This window comes from Phalacrocorax aristotelis, chromosome 9 (assembly GCF_949628215.1).
Source record: "Phalacrocorax aristotelis chromosome 9, bGulAri2.1, whole genome shotgun sequence".
NCBI lineage: Eukaryota > Metazoa > Chordata > Aves > Suliformes > Phalacrocoracidae > Phalacrocorax > Phalacrocorax aristotelis.
Window position 1 is genome coordinate 7,695,203 of NC_134284.1, and position 22,147 is coordinate 7,717,349.

At 39.0% G+C, this 22,147-nt stretch overlaps 1 protein-coding gene across 2 annotated transcripts; it reads left to right on the plus strand.

Moving 5' to 3' along the window:
• Positions 1–2,346: 2,346 nt before the first annotated feature.
• Positions 2,347–22,147, plus strand: G2E3 (G2/M-phase specific E3 ubiquitin protein ligase). Of its 2 annotated transcripts, none has more exons than XM_075103270.1 (15): positions 2,347–2,448; positions 5,960–6,009; positions 7,033–7,130; positions 9,075–9,176; positions 9,791–9,915; positions 11,635–11,800; positions 12,494–12,600; positions 13,644–13,760; positions 15,038–15,162; positions 15,268–15,400; positions 16,875–17,185; positions 17,867–18,048; positions 18,205–18,377; positions 20,662–20,861; positions 21,484–22,147. In XM_075103270.1, the coding sequence occupies exons 2-15, from the start codon at positions 5,979–5,981 to the stop codon at positions 21,726–21,728; spliced, it is 2,115 nt and encodes a 704-aa protein (XP_074959371.1). In that variant the 5' UTR covers positions 2,347–2,448; positions 5,960–5,978; the 3' UTR covers positions 21,729–22,147. The 2 variants fall into 2 exon arrangements, with proteins under 2 accessions (XP_074959371.1, XP_074959372.1); XM_075103271.1 differs by lacking the exon at positions 2,347–2,448 and adding an exon at positions 2,876–2,900.

Consider the following 22,147-nt stretch of genomic DNA (forward strand, 5'->3'; position numbering starts at 1 on the left):
GGATGCTATTGCTCATATTGCTCCTCAGAGGAGGATGTCAGAGTTTTACATAAATAAAGAAAAATATTTGACGCTGTCTCATTCAGAATAACCTCCATAAAACCCAGCAGAATACTCAGATACATTCAAATGTTAATTCTTCCTTTAGAGCTTTTTTTCCTTTCTGGGTAGGGCTACCTGAAGAACTGACAAAGACTGAAAGAAAACAAAAATGTTCAGGCTTTTTCTGACTGATTAATAATAATTAAGAAAAACATAACAGAACATATCAGCTAATCCAAAATGGAATATTCTGTATTTGGAAATTATCAGTACACAGCAAAGGAAATAATGGTGTATATTACAAAATATGGAGGTGGTATAATATTTCTTTATTTCTTTATTCAGTAGACCATTACTTCGGACATTTATCCACAATGTGGCAGACCAAGGTTTAACCCTATTCTCAAAAGACAACATTAAAGCTCATCGTTCCCATCGGCAGTGTGACGCTTCCTTTTGTATATTAGAATAGTCAGCAAGCCAGAGAGGGTACAGACAAGGATGATACTCTACATTTCTTGAAACTGTAGATTCAAATCCACATAGGAGGATGGAATCTATTCTGGATTTTCCATATAGCAGGTAGGTGCTTTGTTATTAGATTAAATGGGACATCCACATGTTTGTTAAAAATCACTTTTTTTTTTTAAGCAAACCAGTAATTACCAATAATTATCTATCTCTACCTTTTGCTCTGTTTCACATCCAGAGACACCCTTCTTCTTTTTCAGGAGCACACGCTGTAAGGGTATGTGGACTAATAATTTTTTTTCTGAGGGTATCTGATTAACAGCTGTTTAACATAAAAGATTTGGACAACAGACAGGACAAGTAATTAAGCCCCAGATACACAAACACAAGAGCTAACGGAGACAATAACAAAGGTCAGAAATCTCACCCCACTGATGGGCCATTGAAGGAGCCACTCAAAGTCTTGAGGAGATTCAACTGGAACTTTCTAACTGATAAGGGGGGAGGAAGATTATCACAAGTGTCTCAGGAAAGAACAAACTCGTTATGGGATATTTTACGTTGTTTGCATGGTTGTGCAAAATGCATTATGGGATTTGTAGGGGAAAGGCTAAAGATGGGGAAAGGGTGGGATAAAGGTACATTGAGGATGAACAAGCACAGGAAAACAAAGAGTGGGACAACAGTCCTGTGAAAACAAGCTGCTGATCAACAGTTACCTAGCCAAGTCCTAAGCACATTCCTGGCTAAGCTCTCTGTTCTGTCTGCGTGTGCCGCTCGCAAACCTCAAGCCAAGGTAGCTGGCAAACAGGGTAAGAGGTCTGGGCCCTAGCTACTCTGGAGAGCTTGGGCCCGGGTGTCCAGGCTTGACAGTCAAGTTACCAGGGGGAATACAGCTCTGGACCAGGTGTTGGAGAGACCTGCCTTGGTCGGGGAAGGTGAGGTGGGAGATCTGCTACCAACACAGTCTGGTGGGTGCTGCACTGGTGACACCCGCCTAGCGTTCATTCCCACTGGCTGGGCACCGGGACCGCAGCAGCGGGCAGGGGAAAGCTCGCCTACGCCCCAAAGCCCACTGGACTGAGCTTCTTTTTGATGCAGTCCACCATTACAGCCGCACTCAGATGGCAAAACATCAGCGTGAACACGTAACACATAGCTTTCTGTTGAGAAACTCCATGCTACTGTAGCGAACATGGCTGTGTCCAAGCAGGTTTCCCCATCAGCTGCACGAAAAATGGGTCAGCACTGCGGCCTTACAGCAGGATTGTTCTGCCTCCTTGAGAACAAGCTGTGAAAGGCAGCAATTTTAAAACAAGTGGATTTCTCAGAAGCAGCCCGCCTTGTTTCCTTAGGGAAGTACTCCAAAACGGGCCTTCTGGAAGAGACTGCCTGGTATTACGGAGTTTGGGGGGGCTGAGGGTAAACAGTCTGGGGCTCCCGCACCTTGTCAAGACACAGGTTACCGACGCAGACGGGCACGTTACGCCCCGGCCGCGGCCGTCCGTAGGGTTTTGCCTCTGGGCGGCGGCTTCCCCCTCCGCGGTGCCGCCAGAAGCCGGGCGGCCCCGTGAGACATCAGCGCGGGGAGCGCTGCCCGTCCGCGGGAGGGAGGAAGGCGGCGGGCCCCGGCCCCGGCGCCGCCCCGGGCCCCCGGCGCCCCCCGGTGCCGCAGCGCCGCCCGCCGAGCTGCCGTCGCAGCCCCGAGTCCCGCCGCCGGCGGCCCCTGCAATCAAGCACCGATCTCCAGGATGACAAATCCCGCCCCGCGCAGCCGAGCGCCGATGCGAGGGATGGTGGGCGGGGCAGGGGTGCTGGCGCCCCGCTTCCGGCAGGGCGGCGGATGTTGGGGTTTGAATTGTCTGTCAGTTAGCGCGGGCGGCTGGGCGGTGGAGAGGCTGGGAGCCGGGGAGCGGCGGCGGGGCAGCCTGCGGGGTGAGTACCGCCTGCGGCGGGCCGAGGGCTTGCCCTGCCGCCCCTAGCCTCGGGGCCTGCCCGCCTGTGGTTGGGGAGGCGCGGGGGCCGCCGAGGGGCCGTTCGAGCTGCCGTGGCGGAGCACCTCCTGCCTCCCCGCGGGGGGCGCCGGGCGGGGGAATGACCCGTAACCGCCTCCTTGTCTGGGGGCAGGAGGCGGCGGCGCCCCTGGGAGGAAATCTTCCCGCTCTTCCCGTCGCGCTTGCGGGAGGCGAGCGGCGGGACGGGACGGGTGTCCCCGCAGGAGCTGCCCTGGCCGCCGTGCTGCTGACACGGACGGCGGCCGGGTTCCGTGGTTGAACCCGCGTGAGACCCGGGACAGCAAGTGGGCACCTGGACCCGGACCCGCTGGGGTTCGTGCGGGACGCCGGGGCAGCTCTCCTGGTGCTCCCGGGGCGGCTGCTGCGGGACGGGTTTGTTTCAGGGCGCGGCGTTGCGTTATAAACCGGGAGGCGAACGGGAGACGGTGTCACACGCGCGTTCGGGACGTACGGCGGGAGCGGAGGGGTCCGGGAGGGCTCCTTTGTTCCTGTGCTAGAGAAAACGTCCACCTGAAACCTCGCCTCTTGGGGCGGTCTTTTGGTTTTGGTTTTTTTTTTTTTTTTTTTTCCGTCCCCTAGTTACAAAACTATTAAAACAACCGTAAGTTCTGGAGCAGCGAAGAGTTCTAGAACTTAGCAAAACCTAAATATTCACTCTGAGGGTTTTTTGTAAAGCCTGTTTAGGCAAAGTAGATACATTTTATTTACACTTCTGTTTTTATAAATAATGGGCGATAGTGGGTTCCTGTCTTGCAAATAGACTGATACGGAATTGCTTTGTTTCTGCAGAAAGCCCTGCAGGACTTAACGCGGGGTGCCTCAATGGTTGTTCTTATATGTCTTTTAACTTGCAAATTTGAACTCCGGGTTCATTTCCCTGAAATAGTTTGAGAAAAGTAGGAGGAATCTGGGGGGAGGGTTGCGATTTTTTTTCTGTTTTGCTGGAGCCAGGGAAAGGTAGGAAGGTGCTTTTTCTTGTTTCTAGCCTTGTATAAGCTTTCTCCACCTGGTGGGGATTTTTACAACACACTGAGGTGAAAATCTAGTCCTGTGCTGTCATATACCGATTGTTTCTTTGTTGTATTACCCTACTACTACCTATTCAAGACTGTGAAACTGGTAGTGACCGTTCTTTGGAAATCCCGAAGAGAAGGGAATACATGTGAGCTGCGTGCTTGTCCTTTGCTCCTCCTGTTCCTGATTAAGTGCATTTAATTTTTGTAGTTTAGAAAGAGGGAAGTGTGTTTCTCGGAAAACCGGAACCAGTTATTTTATTTGACTGTCGGTGTGTTCTTAAGAGACTCTTGAACTAATTTGTTTGCAGCATTGCTTTTTTTGTTTGTTTGATTTTCTTTTACGCCGTTTTCTGGCAAGGGACTTTTGTGTACAACTGCTCCAGTTCTCTAACAAAGTGGAACGGTGTAGAGCAGTTGCCTTATGCCTGAGACTTCTGCCTCCCTTTTTTTTTTTTTTCTTTAAGTACAACCCCTTTCCTAAAATCGCTGCAGTACTTTATTTGCAATAGTTTGGATTAGCCTGAGGTTTGTTCCTGAAGCCTGTACCTGGCAGTAATCTAAACTGTAAATACCAAAACTGATAGCTCGGAGTCTGTCAGGCTTCTGGTTTGGACCTTGGATCCGTTGCTGGCTGCCTCCCTCTTCACTTGGCATGTGTGAAGGAAGTTGTCCACCTACCTGTGAGGTCAAGCATGGATCTGCAGGCAATCAGCTGTGATTCTTGTCTTGCAAAACTTATGTAATGCTTTCTTCAGCTTCCTCAGATAAGGCATGTCAAAAACCATAGAATCATTGAGGTTGGAAAAGACTTCTAGGATCATCAAGTCCAACCGTCAACCCAACACCACCATGTCCCGTAAACCATGCCCTGAAGTGCCGCATCTACACGTGTTTTAAATACCTCCAGGAATAGTGACTCAACCACCTCCCTGGGCAGCCTCTTCTAATGCCTGACCACTCTTTCAGTAAATAACTTTTGCCTAATATCCAATCTAAACCTCCCCTGATGCAACTTGAGGCCATTTCCTCTTCTCCTATCGCTAATTGGGAGAAGAGACCAACACCCATCTCACTACAACCTCCTTTCAGGTAGTTGTAGAGAGCGATGAGGTCTCCCCTCAGCTTCCTTCTCCAGGCTAAAGTACCCCAGCTCCCTCAGCCGCTCCTGAGAAGACCTGCTCTCCAGACCCTTCACCAGCTTTGCCCTTCTCTGGACACGCTCCAGCACCTCAATGTCCTTCTTGCACTGAGGTGCCCAAAACTGAACACAGTATTCGAGGTGTGGCCTCACCAGTGCTGAGTGCAGGGGCACGATCACTTCCCTACTCCTGCTGGCCACACCATTCCTGATACAAGCCAGGATGCTGTTGGCCTTCTTGGCCACCTGGGCACACTGCTGGCTCGTGTTCAGCTGCCTGTTGACCAGCACCACCAGGTCCTTCTCCACTGGGCAGCTCTCAAGCCACTCCTCCCCAAGCCTGTAGAGTTGCATGGGGTTGTTGTGACCCAAATGCAGGACCCGGCCCTTGGCCTTGTTAAACCTCATACAGTCAAAATCAAAGATCTACAGGTATGTTCCTAAAAGGGCTGTACTTTGCACTAAAGAAAGAATAATCATTGTAGTGGTGCAGTGAAGAAACACGTATTTTATTTTTTTCCAAGGTGGCCTAAGATGCATGGTCTGGCATGCAGTACAAGCCAGCTCATGGTATATCCATGTTAATGTACCATGGGCATCTAATTTTTAGAAGAATGTTATGTTTGAAAGAAATGCAGGTTAAGTCAGTGTTTCCAAGTAAATTACTCTCCACTTGAGAATGTAAAATACATAGTTCTAAATGGTGTAAATTCCCCTGTATGCATGTCCTTGTTCTGGATTCCTCACCTAATTTTTTTTTTCCTTAGATCAGTATTTCTTTGACTAGGCCAGGATCACTATCTTCATAGTTTTGTCACTTTGTCGCTATACTGCCCAGTTAATTTTTTTCTTCCAACTTGCTCGTGTTAAATCAATCTTTATCTGAGCAGGAGTCACTGCCACTTCTTTGGTTGTCTTTGGATCATTACTTTCGATGTTTAAAATAACTACAAACTCTTCTGTGCCATTAAGCCTACATTTAACTAGCTGTTGAATTGGACTTTTTTATTTACTCTTTTGAAAATAAAATATTTGTTTGATAGTTTGGGGAAATAGTTAAAAGTTGCTACATGTTTCATTTGTCTGGAAATATTTTTTCTGAACATTTGCATCCTGCTTTCGAAACCCCTGTCTCTTACAATAACAATTGAATTATAATATTCTTTTGGTTTTGAACCCTTTTTTTTTTTTACTTTACTGAGTTTGAGGTTGGTATATATAATGGTCATTGTTAATGCACTAGATGTATTTAACACCTCATTTTTTTTTCATGACAGCCAGCCAGAAGAACTCAGGATGAGTAAAAACATTGAAATTCAAAATCCATGTAAGTAAGGTTTTATTAAATAATTATAGAAATCTTTAATCTGCATATAGAATACCAATTATAACTTGCTTTATTTGGGCTCAAAGAACAGGTGGATTTTCAGTAGTCAAATTTTGTTGGAACCACTTGTCTCAGGGAATGAAAAAGAAATAACTTACAAACTTCTTTGGACTCGTTTGCTGTAATTGGAATATTTAAAAATAGTCTTTTCTGCAGATGTTTTAAGAAAGTAACCTTGGGAATTCAGCTGCCAAATCACACACAGCTGTGTTTGAGGTGTATCATTCAACACTTTCTTAGGCTGAAGTAGTACCTCTATTCTCGTCACTACTATGACTATTCTTGATGTTAGAATACTGAAAATATGTATCTATTGAGAATTGAAGGCAATATATTAAACGTCTGTGGAAGTATGTCAGTGGGTTAGGAACTGCAAAAATGGGGAAATCCACAAGGTTTTAGTTGACTCCAATGTCTTGAATTCTTGAATGTTTTGAGGCTAGCATATGTTTTAAAAGCACTGGTAGCATATGACTTGATATGGTCACATGCTTTTCACAAAGGTTTCGTTGCATACTGACGTGGTAACAGTTAAGTGGCTTCATGGATTCTAATATGGTGATGTTTTTATGTACAATACTAAAAACAATTAGATTACATATTTCACATGCATCTGGACACTGTTGGTCATTTGATAATTACCTTTGGGTGTTTTGGGAAGAACACTTCAGTTGGGACCACAATCTGCTGTGAATTTAACTTGGGTAATAGCCCTCTCCTGAGTCAGCAGGCAGGTGGAACTGGTGAAGTATTTTCTTTTTAGCAACTAGAAGGAACAAATAGTACCCCCTTCTGTACTTACTATGGAATTCAACATTAAGGAGAGGGTTATCTAATGTCCTTTATCCAGTAAACTACTTCAAGATACATGTTGTTAAAAGAGATGAAAGTTACTGCTCTACAGCTGATCCATAGTAATTCCAGTACATTCACTGTGATTATAAACATGATTCTGTATTTTAGTCTGTGTTCTCTGTGGACGGACAGATGACTGCCCTGAAAAGTATGGAGCAAAAAGGACTTATGTGGAATACAATCTCACTGTTCATTATTACTGTTTGGTAAGTATGTGGTATTGATCTTGGAGCTTGTCTGTTTTAACTGAGGAAAAAAAAATGCAGCAAGTATTATATAGTAATAACCTGTCCAAACAGTTATTTTAGCAGTTTTGTAAAGCTTGAACTGTGAGCTTTAACTTGTCACCTTGAAGGTTTGTACTTGTCAGGTGCAGCATATGAAACAAATAAATCCCAGCAAGCTTTTATTCAAAGCTCAGTCCTGTTCATGATCCGTTTAAATGAATTAGTTAATTCTCCCAACCTATCATAGCAGTGAAGGTATATGTTAAGAGAAAGGGAACTGATTGCACCTCCATATATGCTTCTATAAGAGAAGTGTAGTTTCAAAATTTGGAATGTAAAATTTCTACCCCTGTGGAAAAAGCAGAGAAAAGTTGTCTTTTTTTTTTTTTCTTTACCCCCTCTTGTTTCTCACTATTTCTTGTTTGGCTGTGAGCTATTCTCTGGAATTACACAGGACATTGTAACACTTCTGAAAAGTAGGATTTTTTCTGTTTAGTAATTACGTACCCTACCGATGATATACAGCTACACTATCACTGTTTAGTAAAAGCTTACAATTTGACATGACATTTTCCAAGATTAGTGTTCTTAAAGGTATACTGTACCTTTCAAATGCTAAATTTTTGCGGGTCTTTGAAATAATGGCTACTTTTAAAAAAATTGGGTTTTTTGTTTGTTAAATAAGTTTTGAAATTTTTTTCCAAGTTTAAAAAAATTGTCTCAGGAATATTAGTAACAATTTTGGGGTTTTGTTCAGTTTTTTCTTTCTCACCCAGTTCTTTAGGGATTATGTTGATTGCAGGTGCCTTAATAGGTTGGATACTGAATCCTTTGAGGACTAGGCAGAGTGGAGGTTTTCTGATGTTACATAAAGATAGATTTTTTTTCTTAAATAAATTTTAAGCATCTGTGAGGAAATTTAGGTCTGTTCGTGAAAATTTTGCCTCATACATAGGCGATATGAAATGGTAGGGAAAAGTTCTTTTCTGATGGAGCAGAACAACTAGGAATGGGCATGCTTGCAACACTGAGCCTTGTAATGTATAAGATATTTTACAATGGTGAGCTTCCTGCAGTCATCTTTTAGGTTTTGGTCCCTGCTTCTTTTTAAAAACAAACAAAAAAACCCCCATGATTTTACTTAAGTATAGTGAATGTTATATCAGAAAAGAGCTCCTCTAGAAAGAGGCTAGTTAGTGGTACAGTTTAATTTTTCTTTGCCAAATGTCTCACAGTTGGAAAAAATATATTCTTAATTGGTTTTGGTATAAAATTTTACATTTATTTGAGTAAAATATTAATAAAGCTGTAGTTAGAAAATGGCAGTGTGTTGAAATTATAAAATGAGATTGTAAAGAATATAGGAGACATCAAGTTGTGAAACTATTTAGTTATTTGAAGTTTGTGATTTTAATGCCTTACTAAGGAACATTAAATTATCATCAGGCTTTTCTGACTTGCCTGGTTACTTGATTCTGTTTTTATTTAATTCTCCTCTAAAGTGAATTACTTTTCCTCTTAGGTTGCACTTCAGTACAAATACTTCCTACTGTGCTTCATTATCTCCACAGCACAATTGTCATTCACATTAACTAAACTAATTCAATTTTACTTCCTCTGAAGCTTTATATGCTGAAAGTAATTGCTTAACAATTATCTGAATGGTCCATATAATTCAAAAAGGAAGGTAAAATACACCATTTTGGGCTCTACTGTATTACGTAAGACTTCAATGTTATGAAATACTTATTTTCATGTTGCTGGTTCCTATTGTGTCATATCAGACAAAAATATAAGGTGTTTTGGATCAGCTTTTTAATCATTAAAATGCACACAGACTTTGTTAGACTAAACTTCTTAATTGACAAACGCAGTGTAGGTAATTTTAAATCTTTTGGTAAATGTTTTAATGTGTTTTCATAGTTGATGTCAAGTGGCATTTGGCAGAGGGGGGAAGAAGATGAAGGTGTAGATGGATTCTTAATCATGGATATTAGAAAAGAAGTAAACAGAGCTGCAAAACTGGTAAGAATGAAGTCTCTGGTATTTACATAAAAAAACCCTGAACTTTTAAGTGCACTTAGTATCGCCTGTGGGGTTTGTTTTGTTATCTTTTTTTTTTTTCTTGAACGGGCAGTGCGCTGAATCCGTTCAAGAATCTGAGTTTTACATTTAAGTAACAAGTAACTTCCATGGGTTCATGGAAGCCAGAAGGGACAAAAAAAAAATATTAGCAAAGTTCTGCAGGTTTTAATTTTCTGGGTATGTTGCAGATAAATGAGTAAGAGCAAATTACATGTGCATAATACCTCATGACATAAAGTCAGCTTGAGGCTCAGCATAATATAATTTTATAGATGCAGCTATACTATAGGTACTGGTAAAATAACTTGTATTTTGGCTTATGCGTCACAAGTCAACACGCATATAAAACAATACCTAATCAAAATCTGTGAAATAACTATATATTTTTACTCTTTTAAATAGAGCTAAAACACAATAGTCTTGTCATAGTTACTATCTGTTGGCTGATATTGTTTCTTACACGCTTTATAATTTTTCTATTGGTTTAATTCCTGTAATTTTACTTGGACTTTAGATGTTAATATTCTGTTATTTCTAAAACAAATTATTCCTAGAAATGTAATATCTGTAAGAAGAAGGGTGCTTCAATTGGATGTGTAGCTCCCAAATGCAAACGAAGTTACCATTTTCCTTGTGGGATACAAAAGGAATGTATTTTCCAGTTCATGGAAGACTTCAGGTAAGTTCTAGAGTTTTGTTGCTTTTTGATTTTTCAATTCATTATCCAGGAGGTGATTTGTTTTCTCATGGCTTTTCATTGGATGGGCTGTTAATTATAAATGATATCTGGGTTATCTAAGAAAAAATACCAGATCTGTGGAAAGCGTGAAGGTCAAGCAGTTACATTGCATACCTAGTACCTCTGAAATAAATTCTCAGCACTTTTGAAAATATGATTTAATACTTCTACAAGCAGTTATATTGTTTACAAAATTGAGCATTAAATCCTAAACTCTGAAATAAACTGCAAAATGGTTGGGTTGGTTTTCTGTTTGTCTGCCTCCTGTGCCTATCTCTCTCAGCAGTCAAAACACACTGTATGCCATTCCGTCTTGTTTCAAATCACAAGACTTGTAGATCTGCTTATTAGACATGGACTGCAGGAGAAATGGGTTTAATATCAAATGTCTAAAAAACATTTTATTTTTCTTTTACCACCTCATGTCCAGAATCTTGGCTGTAGTCAAAATACTTTTGAGTGCATTTGATAACAGCTTTATTTACCTGCTGTAAGCTGAGCTTGTAGGGTGGATGGAATGAAGTAGGGCAGGCACTTTAACTTCTTAAATAAATGATTCATATCAAGTCAAGCACGTGTGAAAATAATGCTTCTTCAGAAAGGTTTCCTCTAGAGCTGCATTTCTTGGCTGTCGTATTTCTTTGAATATGTGCTAACTTATAAAATTCATCATGCTACCTAGACTCTACAGAATCAATATGCAAGCTCAAAATTGCTCCTTTAACATCATGGTAACATTGAAATACAGGAAGAACTTGAAGTTCTGAAGACAGGAAACACATTATTTGGACCAAAAGAAGCTTTGAGAGGAAGGGGGTATATGATCTCTGTAATTTACAGGCCATTGGTTGGCAACATGCTTCTTCCTTACAGTTGTCCTATTGACTTGCTCTGTTAGATATATAATTTGTTGGCATATGTTGTGGTTTAACCCTGATAGGCAGCAGAGCACCCCCCAGCCACTTGCTCACTACTCACAGTGGGACAGGGAGAGAATCGGAGGGGTAAAAATAAGAAAACTCGTGGCCTGAGATAAAGAAAGTTTAATAGGTAAACCAAAAGCTGCTCACACAAGCAAAGCAAAATAAGGAATTCACTTACTATTTCCCATGGGCAGGCAGGTGTTCAGCCATCTCCAGGAAAGCAGGGCTCCATCAGGTGTGATGGTTACTGGGGAAGACAAGCACCATCACTCCAAACATCTCCCCTGCCTCCTTCTTCCCCCAGCTCTATATGCTAAGCATAATGTCATATGGTGTGGGATATCCCTTGGGTCAGTTGGGGTCAGCTGTCCCAGCTGTGTCCCCTCCCAGCTTCTTGTGCCCGCCCAGGCTCCTCGCTGGTGGGGTGGGGTGAGAGGCAGAAAAGCCCTTGACTCTGTGTGAGCACTGCTCAGCAGTAATGGAAACATCCCTGCGTTATCAACACTGCTTCCAGCACAAATCAAAAACTTAGACCTGTAGTAGCTACTGTGAAGAAAATTAACTATCCCAGCCAGATAGACACAAACCAGTATGTGTCTGCCTTTTTAGCTTGTTGCACAGCATTTATTCATGAAAAACAGATATAATAGGGATTTCATACTGGCATCTTCAAATTTTATAGGGAAGGTTCTTAAAATGTTGTTTTGATAAGGGAACCTTAAATTATTACTTTTAGATCTTACTGTTGGGAACATAAACCAGTCCAAAAGTTTCCGGATAAAGAATCTAGAGGAACTTCACAGTGTACAATATGCCTGGATTTGGTTGAACAGCTTCCAATGTACACTGTATTGAAGAGTCCTTGCTGTAAAAACGCTTGGTTTCATCGAGAATGCTTGCAGGTAACACAGGTTCTTCTCTTTGTGTCCATGGAGATCACATTTCTGTTGCGTATAAAAATAATGGGGCAGTTGCGTAAAATTGTGTAACGTTGCTTAGGGTTAATGTAGCCAGTAGGTATGGAAATATACTAGGTTTGAAGGACAATGCTAAAATTTTGTTTTGTAGGCTAGTGTCTTACATGAAGGATTTTTTTTTATGCTGTTAATTCCCTGCCCCTCCCCCCCACCCCTGCCATGTTTCTGCATGTGTGATACACTTCATGCCTTTACTTATTTTTAGGAACTGAAGTCCAGCCTAGGTAGTTGCCATCTTGCAAGTCATTTTGTGTGGAATCTAAACGCTAAGAATGTCATCTATCCATCATTAGTTCTCTTTGCCTAGGTCCAGAGCTGGAAAAAGTAATAAGGCTCTTTTTGTAAACTCATTATAGAATTGGAGAGGTTGACTGAAAAGGACTGTGTTTTTGTTTATGAACCTGATTCTAGTATGTCAGCTCTTGTCCTTTAAAGGAAGAGAAAATGCTCTCCATTTGCTTCAGTGTCCAGGGACATCATGACTGGTATCAGCTTTAACATCCATGTCAGAACAGTATCCACGAATGTAATGGTTATAGATATTAAGGCATTATTCATTGGCATTCTAAGGATTCAATAATTAGTTTGGTTTTTTGTTGTTTTTTTTTCTTGACACAGTATCAAGCTTTGAGTGCTGGGATATTTTTCTTTAGGTGCACAGTATGTAATAACAAGGACAACTTTCAGAAAGAAATGCTGAGAATGGGCATACACATTCCAGAAAAGTAAGTAATTTTGTAAATAATTGTGCTTCTGTTAAAACTTTGATAGTATGTTAAAACCATTATTTATTTATTCTATAGAACTACCTCTATTAATATGTGAAACCTCAGTTCTACCTTCAGTTGTAGAATTGTTTGGTTTGGTAAGGAGTAGCCTGTTTCTTTTAGTTATGCATAAAAATCGTCAAAGGCCAAATTAGTAATCTCAAACATAAAACAGGAAGCTCTGAAAAGTAATTTTTAATGCCGTGATTCAACCAAGGACCTGTCAAAACACTTCTTAAATACAATAATTTTGCATTAATGTAGAGGTTGCTGAGAAGTGTATTTTCTGTGCCCAGGTTTTTAAATGATCTGAATTTCTGTCCATACAGTATTATAATTGACTGAATACTCAGCTATACAGCTTCCATCTTCTCCCAAGGGATTGCTAAGGATATGTTTAGTGTAACAGCTGCTTCTAAAATTCCAGGCTGTTTTTTATCAGTTTCCACCATTTGATGGGCGTCAAAGTAAGACAGAAAGTGATCAGAATGATGATTCTTTGTTAAAACTATTATTCTTTAGTAACTATTAGTCTCTTCAGAGACTACCATTAATTTCCTCCAGAGACAGAAGCTCAAGATTTTGGAGAGGAAGAAGAGTCAAAATACTTGATGAACTTTGCCATACTGGCCTGGAGAATTCTGACTTACTCATCATGAGACCATTTTCAGTGGTAACTTGAGTAGACTGCCAAAACAAATACCCATGTCTGCTGTGAGAGGGAAAGTGGAATCATGAAACAGAGCAAGCATGCACTGAGGCCATGTAAAGAAGAATAAATGCTTTAATCAAAGTAACTATACACAAGAAAAAGTCTGTATATTATTTTTTCTTCCTAGACTTTTTTCTTCCCACTCTCCATTGTCTAGCTGTTGTCTAGAACATTACATAATTGAAATATCTTCATGTGGTTATGACATACATCTTTTCCAAAAACCAAGTAACCCATTTAAACAATCAGAAATTGAGTTGCAATAACAGACTACCTGCCTTCTTTATAGGGATGCATCCTGGGAACTTGAAGAGAATGCATATCAAGACCTATTGCAATGTTATCAACACTGTGACATTAAAAGATGTCTCTGCAAGGAAGGAAGAGACTATAATGAACCTGATAGGTATGATACTTTTGCAGGAAAGCATAACCTAGGATGGAATAGTTCTTTGGTTTTGGGATTTTTTTAAAATGTGTTAATACTTTTTAGCATCAGGTTTTAATGTCAAGCCAAGACACCATGCCCCAAAAAAATGTTTGGTTTACTCCCCATAACAAAAATATTTCAATACTAATTTTTTCTACTTTAATCAGGTTATAAAAGCCAAGAAAACCATACCAATTATCAGTTACCTTGTCCTTGTTCTCATTTGATACAGAGCGGAAGTAGAATTTGCACATCCACGTAACATGTAGAATAGCGTGTGCCTAAACTAATGTTGTGTGTCTTTTACTAAATTGTTGAATTAAGCTTTGAGTGATTGCTAGAATGCTTAATACCTTTACAAGAAATTCATTAAAGTATTAGACTTACCTGAAAATCAGTCTAGCTGTGAGCTGTCCCTCTGCATGCAAATGGCAGCTAGAATATTGCTGATAGCTTAATGAGACGCTTGAGTGATCATGTAAAATGCTTTATTCTGCTCTACTACTTGTTTAGTTTTTGATTAACAAGTTCATTTTCTGCATTCTTTCTTGTTTTGTCTGTGTGCTTCTGAAACTTATATCTTCTATTGGTGTAAATATACTAAAAGCTGTCAGAGCCTCTACCTTGAGGTTACTCCCTGTAGACATTAACTTTGCTTTGCACAGATTTGACCAAACATTGCTTGGTTCATGGTATATGTGTACCCCGGGATTTACTTTGCCTTTAAGAGTTGTACCTTAATTTTTGAACTAATATCAGTCATGTTGTTCCCTTGTAAGTTTAAGCAAAATTGAAGAAATCTAGACAAAGACCTAACAGATACTTAAACACTGTCAATAATGAAAAGTCTTATTCAGAATGTGTAAGAATAATCAGATATGCTCCTTAAAAAAATTTACCATTTGGAAAAGCTGAATGGTGGGTTCTCCTAAAATACAGAGGATGTTGCTGGCTAGCAACATGGGGAGAAAATATTGGCTGCAAGCTACTGACAGGAGGGGAGCACACTAACTCACAGCTTCATTCAATACATAGTGCTGGAACATGGGTAGCTTTTTTTCTTGTTGCAGCCAGGAATTGTGAGTACATCTTCTCTGAAGAAAGTTCCCCTTGATTATATACAGCCATACCACATTGATAAAAATTATGCTTTGTTAGTTTAGTGTCTGGATTGCACTTTCTGTTGAATAATCTTTGTTTTAACTAGCCTCGTTCTTCTGTCTAATTCTAAATACATAAGTTTTTTATTTTAGTAAATGGGAAATAAAGCGTTGTCAGTGTTGTGGCTCCCGTGGAACTCATTTGGCCTGTTCATCTATGAAATCATGGGAGCAAAACTGGGAGTGCGTGGAATGCAGAAGTATCTTTGCAAAATCAGGTAAAGTTATGAATGTGACAGTGACTTCTTAAAATGAAAAAAAATTTAATACTATGTATTTTACAGCTAGCAAATTCACTAAATTAATATAATCTAATCATACAGAGAACTATAGGAAACGGAAGACGCATTCTTTGGCTACCTCTGAAAAGACAGATGGGACAACATGTTTGCTGGAAGAGCCATCTCCAAAGTGCCCTCGGCAGTCACCTGGATCTCCACGCACTTTTCTTCTCCAGTGCGTAATCTTCTGTTTTCAGGCAGAAACTGATTATAACATAAAATAGTACTTAAACATGGGGAGAATAATCTCCTCATGGCTTATTCTGCCTGAGAAACTTCTTACACTAAATTGAAGATTTAATAAATTTGGAGTGAAGTTCAGTACTAAAAGTTGGGGGAAATGATATTGCTACTTTCAAATAAGAAGTATTTATGCATTCTTCATTTGTATCTCTGAAAATACTGTTTCGGCTTATACATCACCAAAGATAATGTGCCAGAACAATTTGTCACCCTGTTCACACCTAGAACTTCCAGTATCCAACAGAGTGACAATGCCCTTATCTCCTCTGATGTCAAACAGGAACTGGTCCCTGAGGAGAAAGTATTTGCTTCTGTTTTTCTGACGTTGAAGAGTAATCTGGCATGTGGCTTTATGCTGTATTTCCTCCAGAACATGGTGTGTGCATGTAGACATATATATATAGTGGCTATATATATTTCTCTGTGTGTATATAGTCACTGGAAGAATGGCATAAGTACACTGAAGAGCTGAAGTCATAATTTGATAAAGGATTCTGCTGTTTCTAAATGCTAGAGTGGGGTGAGGAGGAAAGAATGATGCTGAGAATTTTTAGTTTAGATAGTATGGGGACCAAAACTCAAACACCTATTTGTCCTTACCAGAGCATGGCTAGCCATTATATAGAAAAGGGGACCTAAGAATCTTAATTACTTTCTACAAATTAGACATGTCCTGAATTTTCAATGTTTTTGCATTTGCACCATAAGAATAGCTCATGATTATGCTGAAATCAGTGGTAAAATAACATGTTTTAATGTAGGCTATTCAGTTTAAGGATACAAAATTCTTTGTCTTGTTGTACTTCATGAATTCTACCTGTAATATGTGGTAAAAATTTTGATGAGGGAATTACTTCTAGTAGGTAGGGTATTTGAAATAATTTTGGCTGCAAGTTAGAAGACAAAGAAGGGGTCTTAGACTAGTGTCTTATTTTAAATAACTGCAACATTTCTCGTGCTCAAATGTATTTTTAATTATAGTGACAAAGATTAAATATTAGTGATTAGTTGACAGTGTATTTTGGTTGCAAAACATCTGTAACAAACAGTAAGCTCTTAAATTTCTCACTTGTTTCACATTGTTCAAATGCAGAATGATGGTGTGAGAATTGTTTGGCACTATGTTGGTGTAATTGGATTAGGAAAATAACTATTCATTTTATGCCAAAGTATTTATTTCTACTCGCTTTTTCTAGTTCTTAGAGGTACTTTAAAATTTGCCACTACAGAGTTAAAATTTGAAGCATCTACACCAAATATTTTACTGATATAATTTAGGCAATACCTAAATGTACCAAAGTGTTTAAAGAGGTGTTTTTCTTAATAGATTTTGGGATGTTTCCTGTGAACTGTTGCTAATTCTGAATCATAGATTTCATCTGAAAATACGTGCAATATTCTTGTAGGCATTTAAGAAAGCAAAGAATTGAAGTTTCTAATATACTGAAGGAGTTAAAGCTACAAGTTAATACAAAAAGTACAAGGCTTAACATCAATGCAGAAAATATCTGGAATAGTGCTTTAAAAGGATTTAGACAGCGCCACTTCAGTCCTACAAACACCATTGAAATAAAGTTCACCAACTGCAAAAATAGATCAAAGACAGATACTTCTGCTGCATCAAAACACCATTTCTTCCAATTATTAATGCTTCAGCTTCAGAATTCATCATTGTTTGAGGGCTCTTCTGCAAAGAACTTGTCCCTTGATTTTCAAGGTAATTAAATGCTTTGTTCAAAAATACATTAAGAACTATTTAACTTGAAAGGTTTTTAAATCTTCAGCCAGTATGATTGTCAGTTCACAGTTATAGTCCTGATGGATAGAAATTGTTTTTTGAATTTTTTTTGCTTTCCAATTCTAAAGGGGGGTGGGGTGTGGATTTGTAATTACAAAAAAACACATTGGTTTAGTTGGAAAAGTTGATGACAACCAAGGAAAAAAATACAACATATAATTAGACTTGGAACTTTTTAATTAGTATATTCGTTCTCTACAAGTTAATTTCTTTCTTCCTGACTCACTTGTTCTGTTACTTATTTTCCTTTACTCAGATTTCTAGAATATTATCTCTGATAGCATGTTCCCTGAAGACCAAAAGTTAGCTTCTTTGAGGTCTTAAGCTTCAGAATTAAATATGCATTGGGTACAAAGTGGAAGAGGAAGTAGCATCTCCTCCCAAACCTTGATAGTGGCTGAAGAGCTGGAGTAAAAGAATATGGTACTCCTATGTAAAAAGTACTGGTCTTACTGTTTCAACCAGCAGGGGATGGCAGATCTCATTTGTTGTATATCCTAAAGTAAGAAGGAATTGCATTATGAGATTTTTTTTAATTAGAAATTGAGGATCACAAATTATTTTTATGCATATATAGTAAATATTTTGTTTTATTTGCAGCCATAAGAGAGAATCTTTATTTTGAAGCTGGTAAAATGATTGCAGTTTCTCTAGTTCACGGTGGCCCATCTCCTGGTTTCTTTTCCAAAACACTGTTCAATTGTCTTGTCTATGGTCCAGAGAATGTGAAGCCAGCTTTGGAAGATGTTGCTGATGTTGATGTAGCACAAACAATAAAAATGGTAAATAAAACTAAACTTATCAGCAAATTCTTGTTCAAGATTATATTTGGAGATAAAGAGGGGTTTATTTAATATAACTTTAGTTCAAATTAAAAAATTTATTTTTAAATATATACATACACCCATGTAATACCTGACTTTTATCTTCTGATACAGATAAAACATGCAAATAATCTGTCGAGCCTACAGTCTACAATACACGATTGTTACGAGCTCCTTGCTGCTGCTGGATGTTTAAGACCTATAACGGCTTTGTGTGATAAGAATATGCTGGTGAATGACATATTGATCCATCATGTAATCAAGAGAATTATTTCACCCTTAGAAAGGTTTGTTTAGTTTGAGTTTTCAAACTTCCTTGATTTTTTTGTCACTGAAATACTAAATATGTTGCTGAAACTAATTTTCACATGTTGTTACTTATTCTCCACTTAAAGCAATGAAATGTCCTGTAATTTTCATTGGATTAAGTAGCAACTGTTAACTAGTTAAACTGAAAGACTGAAATTATTTCTCTGCGTATCCACTGCATTCCACTTCTCCTTGGTCACGTTCCTTTTTCAATGTTATGAAGATGGCAGATTCACAGTTGTAGACTACAGCATGACAAAGAACTTTGCACTACAAAATTTCTCTAGCTTATGTTCATTTTTAATTCAGAATTACTTGAATTTAGACTCTTTACATTTTAGAAGTGTTAAATGGGATTACAATTTAAATGAGTTTTCTAGAGTTCTAATTGGGGAGTTTGTGTGTGCCATTAGGAGTGTGATGATGTGCACAGTGTAAATTGGCCTACTTAGAATGTAAGCATTGCATTGGTGTTTCCATGAGGTAGCGACGACTTCAAATAGCTGGGAAAGTTGCAGCCATTGACTTTTGTGATTGGTCTCTGACCTTACTTCAATTTGCATTCTTCATCTGCTCAGTAAAAAGGCATTGGATGCTAATTTTTCCAACAAGTATAGTTGGATTTATACTCAACACATTTATGGTGTTATCTTTGACAAACTTGAATCAACTGAATGTCCAAGAGCTATGCAAAACTAATTTTGAATGTGAGGGTTTTTTTAACAAAGTTGAGAGTAATTAGTCTTTCAGTCAAGGCCCTCTGTGACATATTTGACCAATCCATATCGTATTTTAAAACTAGTAATTTAAAAAGTGAAAGGTAGTAAGTAGCCTGTTTGTTTATGGGAAAATGTGGGTTTGTGCATTTTTGGAGATGGGCTTAAAATGTGCAAAAGTAAGTAGAGCAAGAATTTGCTTGTCAGTATCAAGGACAGAGTAAGTTAAGAGTTAGTCACTTTAGCTGTTAATGTTACACGCCGTTGTCTACACTTTCAACATGTTTATTCTGAGTTTTACTCATTCAGCCTATCTACCTAAGAGAAGATGATTAAAAAAAGTAAAATTTTAATTCTGATTTAACATGGTAGTTAAATTGTAAAGCCAGTTGATTGAAATGTTGTTATCCAGTACACAGTAACTAATGAAATTTTTTCAACCTGTAGAGCTGGTTTGGTTTGTTTTAGTTTTTTTAACTAATTTTTTTTTAGTTAATCACAGAATCAGATGGGTGTGTAGGTTGGAAGGGACTTCTGGAAGTCATCTTGTCCACCACCCCCTGCTCAAGCCAGGCCACCTAAACCAGCTGCCCAGGACCATGTCCGGGCAGCTTTTGAATATCTCCAAGGAGGGATACCATAACATCTCTGGGCAACTTCTACCAGTGCTTGGTCACCCTCACAGTAAAAAAGTTTCCTGATGTTCAGACACAACCTCCTATGCTTCAGTTTGTGTCCAATGCCTCTGGTCCTGTCACTGGACACTGCTGAAAAGAGCCTAGCTCTGACTTCTTTGCACACTCGCTTCAGATACTTCTATACATTGAGTTTCTACCTGAGCCTTCTCTTCTCCAGGCTGAACATTCCCAGCTCTCTCAGCCTTCCCTCGTAGGGTTATGCTCCAGTTCCTTAACCATCATAGTGGCCCTCTGCTGGGCTCTCTCCAGTACGTCCGTATCTCTTATCCTTGAGAGCCCAGAACTGGACACAGCACTCTGCAAGCGTGGCTCCTTTGATCTGCTGGCACTATGATTCCTGAATGCAGCCCAGGATGCTGTTATCTGCATTTGCCACAGGGAGAAATAATGGCATGTGAATACATGCAGACAGCAGAAGCTAAGTAAAGGCTATCTTTCAAGACACCTCATTTTGCCTAGGGAAAAGGAATTTTAAGTGTGTTTTCTAAAGGGAAATTTGTAAGAAAGAAATTCATTATGTTCTTACATAAAAGTTAAAGGTAAACTAAGCACATACAGTCAAGTATGCAGTACCAGGAAATAAAGTTAATTTCTACATATCGCTAGTATTTCTTTCATCTGCCTAAAAAGTTCCACAGAAACACTTAGATTGTTAAAATGAGAAGTAAACACATTTTTCCAAGACTTAAAATAAAATGGGACTACTATGTACACCTTATTGATAAGACTTGGAGACTGCAGATGGGGAAACTTTATTATGTCCAGTCGTACAGCCTTATGCAGAGTTTAATTAGTTACCTACTGGCTTTCTGATGCATGCTTGCTCTCTTTGTTTTCTCCCCTCTTAGTTTTAGGCAAGGTTTGAAAACTCTTGGTGTGCTAGAGAAAATGCAAATGCATCCGGATGCATTCTCTAGTATATTGTGCCACAAACCTGAAAGACTTTCAGCAGAAACTCTCTGTGATCTCTTTACAATCCATTCTTCATCAGAAGTAAATAAAGTTGAAAGTGTTGATTTTTGGATGGGTTATTTGCAAGATGTGGAACGTAAGTAAATTTTTTTTCTTTTTCCCCTTCCCTGTTCAGAGTATTTAGCTGCTGATATACATAGAGGATTTGGTTTTTAGAGTTCAATGGGGTAAATAAATGAAGGTTTTGGGGGACACTGTTGGTTCCTAATTGTTCCTTCCCTGTCTTGCTTACTAATTATAACTTCTGAAACTCTTGCCCAATTAAAATCAAACTTGAAAGGAGTAAATATCTGAAAGATTGGTACTGGAACTCCTATGAATTAAAAAAAAAAAACCAAAACAAAAAAAGCCAAACAAAAACCAACAAAACAGAACTCCACACGCACAACCCTTTAATCCCCTCTCTTCAGCTTTGATGTGAACTTATTAGATAGCATGTCTCAAACACAATAGAAAACAGTGGTCTCTTCTTGCAGAAGTGGTTTTTTTTCTATTTGCTTAAGATTTTTTTCAAAACTAACCCAAGTGGGTTTTTCTTCCTAAAATTTTTCGTATTTGGCCATAAAACTGCACATTCATTCAGCATATTGACCTGGGGTTTCCTGATTTCAGGGTTTTTTCCTCTAACACTTAACATGCAGGATAATGGTTAATGGGTAATAGGCAATAAATGATACAACCTAATCCTGTTTTTTCAGGTGGTGAGTCTGCAGTGACATTGGAGGATATTCTGCTCTTCGTAACAGGCTCTTTTTCTATACCGCCCATTGGTTTTGATCCTGAACCTACTATTAAATTTTTGCATATAGGGTATCCCGTTGGAAACAGACTCCTTAATTGCTTAGAGCTCCCTATAACACAGACATACGAGCAGTTTAAAAATAAAATGGAGTTCACCATCAGAAACACACTAAGAGTTGAAAGAGAATATTTTTGCTACTAAACTGGATGTTGGAAACTTCAATTTTCTCCAGGAACATCTGCTTGCAAATTGCTACTGTATTTTTGGACAGCAAGCTCTCGGCCTTTTCCCACTTCCCCCCAAAGATATGCTAAAAGTAGTAATCCTGTAAGATGGAAAACAATTTTCAAATGAAAATATGCTTCATCTGTTGAATCATCTTCCTGTTTGAACTTGGCTTTAAGAATCAGCAATCTCTCGCAGAAGTACTTTAAATGTCTGCTTTTGCTGTAGACAGGTATGAAAGATTACCAAACTCTGTAACATTCTAGCTATTTCCCACAGGTAAGTATGTTGACTGTATTACATACTTCAGTAGCTTATTTATCAAAGTCAAATCAGGTACATTTTGAAGATAACTGCTGTACAGCTTTGTCTCAAGTAAAACTCTGATGCAGTTC